Source organism: Neopelma chrysocephalum, unplaced genomic scaffold (assembly GCF_003984885.1).
Source record: "Neopelma chrysocephalum unplaced genomic scaffold, ASM398488v2 Primary Assembly neopelma1_96429, whole genome shotgun sequence".
Taxonomy (NCBI): Eukaryota; Metazoa; Chordata; class Aves; order Passeriformes; family Pipridae; genus Neopelma; species Neopelma chrysocephalum.
This window is the reverse complement of record NW_020925077.1, coordinates 38992-45397: the sequence shown is the minus strand read 5'-3', so window position 1 is coordinate 45397 and position 6406 is coordinate 38992. Positions and strand designations below refer to the sequence as shown.

At 52.3% G+C, this 6406-nt stretch overlaps 1 protein-coding gene across 1 annotated transcript; it reads left to right on the top strand.

Moving 5' to 3' along the window:
- Positions 1 to 4262: 4262 nt before the first annotated feature.
- On the top strand, positions 4263 to 5404 carry LOC113981298 (olfactory receptor 14J1-like; the record flags this gene model as incomplete). Its single annotated transcript, XM_027708613.1, is given in 3 exon segments — positions 4263 to 4405; positions 4407 to 4969; positions 5340 to 5404. Coding segments are annotated over 3 exon segments (771 nt in total), but the record flags the coding sequence as incomplete, so codon positions are not given.
- Between the last annotated feature and the right edge of the window lie 1002 nt (positions 5405 to 6406).

Genomic DNA, 6406 nt, shown 5'->3' with positions numbered 1-6406 from the left:
TCAGAAGTGGTGATTGCAGTCCAGTCGAGGGTGGTGGTCTCAGCCTGGTTGGGAGCAGCGGTGGTCTGCTGTCTTCCTCTGGGTCCCACGAGAGAGAGTCCCAAGGCTCTGAAACTCCCAGTTATATACTCTCCAGTTCAGGCGGGAGTGCTCAGTCCCTCCCTCAGAGTAGGGAATTCCATAAAAGGGTATTAGAGCAGGGAATTCCATATAAGGATATCAGAGCGGGGAATTCCATAAAAGGGTACAGGAACATCTTCCCACCTTGCAGGCCTCTACTGACAGCAGTTTTTGGGAAATGGCATGGAGGGTATAGAATACACAGTTTTGGGTTACACCCATCCAGGGATGAATTGGTCCCAGCCGTTCTAACCAGGACACATGGTAACTGACCGTAGCAATGGAAATGTGTGATGATTGCCATGGTAACTGACAGTAGCAACAGGAATGTATGATGGTTGCCATGGTAACTGACTGTAGGAATGGGAATGTTGATGGTTGCCATTGTAACTGATCGTATCAGTGGGAAGTATGATGGTTGCCATGGCAACCATTCATAGCAAAAAGAATGTGTGATGGTTGCCATGGTAATGGACTGTATCAGTTGGAATGTATGATGGTTGCCATGGTAACTGAAAGTAGCACTGGGAATGTCTGATGGTTGCCGTGGTAACTAACTGTATCAATGGGAATGTGCGATGGTTACCATGGTAACTGAGCATAGCCATGGGAATGTATGATGGTTGCCATGGTAACCAACTGTAGCAATGGGAATGTATGATGGGTGCCATGGTAACTGAACTGAGACATTACGATTATGCTGGTTGCCATGGTAACTGACCGTGGCAGTGAGAATCCGTGCTGGCTGCCATGGTAACTGACTGTAGAAACGGGAATGTGTGATGGTGGCCTTGGTAACCGACCGTAGTGATGGGAATGTATGATGGTTGTCATGGTAACCAACTGTACTAGTGAGAAGTATGATTGTTGCCATGGTAACTGAGCATAGAAACGGGAATGTATGCTGTTTTCCATGGTGACAGACCAGAGCAATGAGAATGTATGATAGTTGCCACAGTAACTGACCGTAGAAATTGGAATGTGTGATGGTGGCCATGGTAACTGAACATGACAGTGGGAATGTATGATGGTTGCCATGGTAACCGACTGTAGTGACGAGAATGTATGCTGGTTGCCATGATAACTCAGCATACCAATGGGAATGTATAGTGGTTGCCGTGGTAACTGACTGGAGCAATGGAAATGTCTGATGGTTGCCATGGTAACCGACCATAGCAATGACCATATCTGATGGTTGCCATGGTAACGGACCATGGCAATGAGAATGTATTCTATTTTCCATGGTAACTGATCGTAGCAATAGGAATGTATGCCGGTTGTCATGGTAACTGTGATTTCTTTAGACTATGAGAACGACATTTTCATCTGCAAAAATATTAGTGAGTGCCCAGAGATCTCCCAAGATGGGCTTGAAAGGTCTCAAGCACATGACCACTAGAGAGGGGCTAAGGGGCTATGGCCTTAATGGTGTGGAGACTGATGACAGTACAGGACAGCCCTCAGAGGGCTTGAAGGGAGGATTTAGAGATGGTGGATCCTTCTGTCATAGCAGAAAAGAGCATGAGAAAGAAAGAATTAATGCCAAGTGCAGCTGGGGAGGTCCCGAGTGGACCTGAGGAAAAAGGAATTTCACTCCATGGAAAACGCTGTGCTGCAACACGTCACCCAGGAGGAGTGTGGATGAGCCCAAGGCTTTGTGTGTGCAGGAAGAGCCAGGGAGGACGCAGAGATGTCAGTGCAGGAAGGTGCCAGCCAGGTGGGGCAGCCAGGGGGACGACGACAGCCTGCAGGGAAAGGGGCAGGGCATGGACACCGTAGGACAGCCTGGGCTGGAGAGGAGAGAGGGATGGGGAGAAGCTGAAAGGCCCTGACAGAGCCACCTTCTGCAGGCCTTTGGCCATGGCTGCTGTCTGTGCCCCTGATGCCAGGAGGAGACAAGTGGCCCTTGAAGCCCTGGGGCCTCATGGCCTCCTTGTCCCTGCTCAACAGCCTGGCAGGTGCCACCCCATGGTCCTGCCCCTGGCATTGCACGTCCCACATCCCAGTGCCCCAGGAAGAGCCCTGAGGAATGAGGCAGGGACAGGATCTGCCTTCCCAGGGGCTGGGGATCAGGGCTTGGTCCTCTGGATTAAGGAAACAAGTCAAGGTTTATTCAGCCTTAGAGCCACCTTTCCCTTGCTTCTCCATCCTTGTCATCACTGTCTGCAGATTTCTGCTCTAACTGGAACCTGGGGAGACTTTCCCAGTATTGTCCCTCAGTGAGACTCATTAGCAATAAAAGAAACTTTAGTGTTTCAATCTCACTTTGACTTCTTGAAAAGTTTTTTGAATTTACTCTCAGGGACTGAGTTCATGTAAACAACGACAAACCCCCTCGGGGTCATGAAATGCCTGGGGCTGTTGCTGTGCTGAGCTGGGCCGGGCTCCTGGCACACAGGGAGCTCCTGGCAAGCAAGAAGAGCTTCAAAGAGACAGCTCTGCTGGTGAGAAGCTCCTCTGCACAGCCCAGCAGGGCTGAGGGCACTGCCAGGGCAGCTCAGGGACACCAGCAGGGCACAGACAGAGCTTCCAGGGGCTCAGCACTGGCAGGAGGGCTGAGAGCTCCCTGCAGGAGGAATCTTGGCAGGGCTGCACACGGTGAGTCTGTGGCTGCAGGGCAGTGCAGGGGCAGCTCCGGGAGGCATCTCCTAAAGCTGGCCCAGCCCCAGCTGATGGGATGGGTGAGCAGGGGCTGTTTTGGGGCAGTTTGGAAGAGCTGTGAAGCCGGGGGTGCAGGCAGGGGTGCCCAGGGCTGTGGGGCAGAGCAGGGTCCTGCAGCCCAGGGCACTGTGCTGGGCAGGGACTCTGCTGCCTGCCAGGGGCAGCTCTCAGTCAGCCCTGGGAGCTGCTCCCAGGGCTGGGGCACAAGGGCTGTGGGCAAGGAGCAAACCTGGCAGCTGAGGGAGGATCTTTTCCATGTCTCGCTGCTGCAGGGTCAGACCTGCTCACAGCTCCACACCACTACACCATATTGAATGGAGAATTTTTTGCAAATCTAAGAAAAGACAGGGGCTACAGGAAAGGAATAAGTCCTCAGGTGTGTTTCCTGCTTAGGCATTGTAGCATAGACATTGTTCTCTTGGTTCAGGAGGCTGCACTGAAATTCCAACTCTTTTACTCTCAGTCTTTCAGGCAGGATCAGAAATGATCACAGGATCCTGGGCAGTGCTGAGCCTTCCCTTGGGGATGGGCACTCTCCTGTCCCAGCCCTTGGCTTCTCTGTGGGAGGGCTCCTGTCCTGCTCTGTCCAGCACAGCTGAACCTCTGGGCTGGCACAGGAGACACTTCACAGAGTTGCCCTTTCAAACAGCGCTGCCCTGCTCTCAGCACAGATCTTGGTGGGGTTTTTAAAGATGAATCTGTGTGTGAAGTCATCTTCAAGGCAGCCGAAGGGAAAGTGTAGAGCAGATGAGAAACAGGCTGAGAGGCACTGCAACTCTCCTGGCTCTGCAATAAGCAACAGAGAGCTCAGCCCTTCTGTCTGTCCTATCTCAACACTGGTCAGATTTGTAATCAGAAAAATTTGTCCCTAAAAAAACACACCCCTGGTGTTATGATTGTAAACAAATACCCAGTCAAAATTTTTTTAAGGATACACTATGCCTTTCTTCTTTTGCAGCCCAAATTGTACCAAGACAACAGTACAGGAATTGAACTTTTCCATCAAAACTGGGTTCCATGTGACATCCCCTGTGATCATGAGGGCTGTCCCAAACCAGGTCCATGTCTGCACTGCAGCAGGGCAAAGCTGAGTCCTTGGCAGTACATGGCCAGAGCTCCTGCTCCTCACAGCACCCTCAGAGAGCACAAACCAGAGAAAAGAAATGCCTTGATTTGGAGAGGATTTCCCTGAAAAGTGCACTGGCTTTGCTGAGAGGGGGCTGTCTTAACTGTTCCCTGTGCTTTCCTTTTATGAACAGACCTGTCCTAAGGAACAGTAAATGTCCAACAGCAGTTCCATGCCCCAGTTCCTCCTCCTGGCATTTGCAGACAGGTGGGAGCTGCAGCTCCTGCACTTCTGGCTCTTCCTGGGCATCTCTCTGGCTGCCCTCCTGGCCAACGGCCTCATCCTCAGTGCCGTAGCCTGCGACCACCACCTGCACACCCCCATGGGCTTCTTCCTGCTCCACCTCTCCCTCACAGACCTGGGCTGCATCTGCACCACTGTCCCCAAAGCCATGCACAATTCCCTCTGGGACACCAAAACCATCTCCAACATGGGATGTGCTGCACAGGTCTTTTTCTTTTATTTCTTCATCACAGCAGAATATTTCCTCCTCACTGTCGGGCTATGACCGCTACGTTGCCATCTGCAAACCCCTGCACTACGGGACCCTCCTGGGCAGCAGAGCTTGTGCCCACATGGCAGCAGCTGCCTGGGCCGCTGGGTTTCTCAGTGCTCTGCTGCACACAGCCAATACATTTTCCCTGCCCCTGTGCCAGGGCAATGCCCTGGACCAGTTCTTCTGTGAAATCCCACACATCCTCAAGCTCTCCTGCTCACACTCAGGCTACCTCAGGGAAATTGGGCTCACTGTGGTTAGTGCCTGTTTAGTGTTTGGTTGTTTTGTTTTCATTGTTTTCTCCTATGTGCAGATCTTCAGGGCTGTGCTGAGGATCCCCTCTCAGCAGGGACAGCACAAAACCTTTTCCACCTGCCTCCCTCACCTGCCTGTGGTCTCCCTGTTTGTCAGCACTGGCGTATTTTCTGACCTGAAGCCCCCCTCCATCTCCTCCCCATCCCTGGACCTGGTGGTGGCAGTTCTGTATTCGGTGGTGCCTCCATCACTGAACCCCCTCATCTACAGCCTCAGGAACCAGGAGCTCAAGAATGCCCTGAGAAAAATGATGACTGGATGCTTTTCAGGAGCAACAACCTTCGTCTTTTCTTCTGCACAACACTCATTGTGTAACCCCTTACTGGCTCATCCTGCGTCCTAAATCTTTTGAGAATGGTGGTGGTGGTGGTGGGTTCCTACATTTTTCCCTCTTTTAATGTTGATAACACAGAAATTTATTCTTCATCTCACACCTAATTCACTCTATACCTCTTTCTTTTGGCCCCGAATTTTGTAAATGAGGAGTCATACTTTGTGTGCATTTAAACAGAATAAAAGTTCCTGCAGCAACTTCTTTGTCAAACATCCTGCCTTTGTTATTCTGTACATGAGGAATCACAATCGCTGAGTATAATAAAGGACTTGAATTCTTTTTTCCAGATTCTCCCTCCAAGGACTTCCCTGAAGCCGGAGGGCAGTGCCTGTGTGCAGAGGAGAAGGGGTAAAGAGTCCTGGTACAGGAGCACTGCCAGGGAGCAGTAGCTCTTGGGCTTTTCAGAGATGCTCTTTTTCCACTGCCTCCCTCTCCTTTCTGCTCCTTGCCCAAGGCCTGAGTGCTCTGGCAGCTCAGTCCCTGCTGTGTGTCACTCCTGTGACCATGGGCAGGGACAGGCCCTGGGCACTGCTGGGACAGAGCTGGGCTCCTTAACATCATTTCCATCATGAAAGGGGATCCCCTCTGGACAGATCCGGGAGACTTTGTTTTTTTTGAAAGGTTGGTGTAAAGAACAAGGCCAAGGAATAGACTCTCCAAAGTCTCATTGCTTTGCTTGTTTCCCCATTCAGTCCCTGCAGTGAGAGAAGGGACTCAGATCAGTAACTGAGGGACTGAGGGCTGGTTCAGATGTTCTGTGCTGGTGGCCAGTGGCAAAGGGTCTCCAAGTCACCTGCCTGGGGCTCTGCAGTTTGGGAGGGCTCTGATGGCAGGTGAGGACTTGTCTGTAGGAAATCAGGAAGTGCAGGAGAGCACAGAGGATCTGCAGGGACAGCCCATCCCATCCAGTCAGCAGGGAATGGAGGCCTGGAGCAGAATCCTGCCCAGGGTGGAGTCACCCAGAGATCAAGTACTAAATCTGCCTGTGAACTGGTAAAGGAGAGTTCTGCAACCCCAGGGGATGCAGCAGGAACAGAGAGAGGACTCTGGTGAGTGACTCGTCTCACCCCCAGTGAACTCCCCTTGTGCCTCCCCAGTTCAGGGAGGGCTGTACCAGAGCCGGGGGGGGGCTTTCCAGGAGGGTGTCCTGAAGAACTCTCCAGCCCACAGGTTGGATGGAGTGGAGCCCTGCCCTGCCCTTTGTGCCATTGGAAATAGCCCCTGGTCCTGCCCAGCCTTGTTCTTGGCTACTGCGCCTTCCAGGACTATGGCAGAGGGTGGAGAGGAGTGATCCCCATCCTGCTGGGTCTGCTCCCCACCCCGACCAGCATGGCCAGTGCAGGGTCAGCCCAGG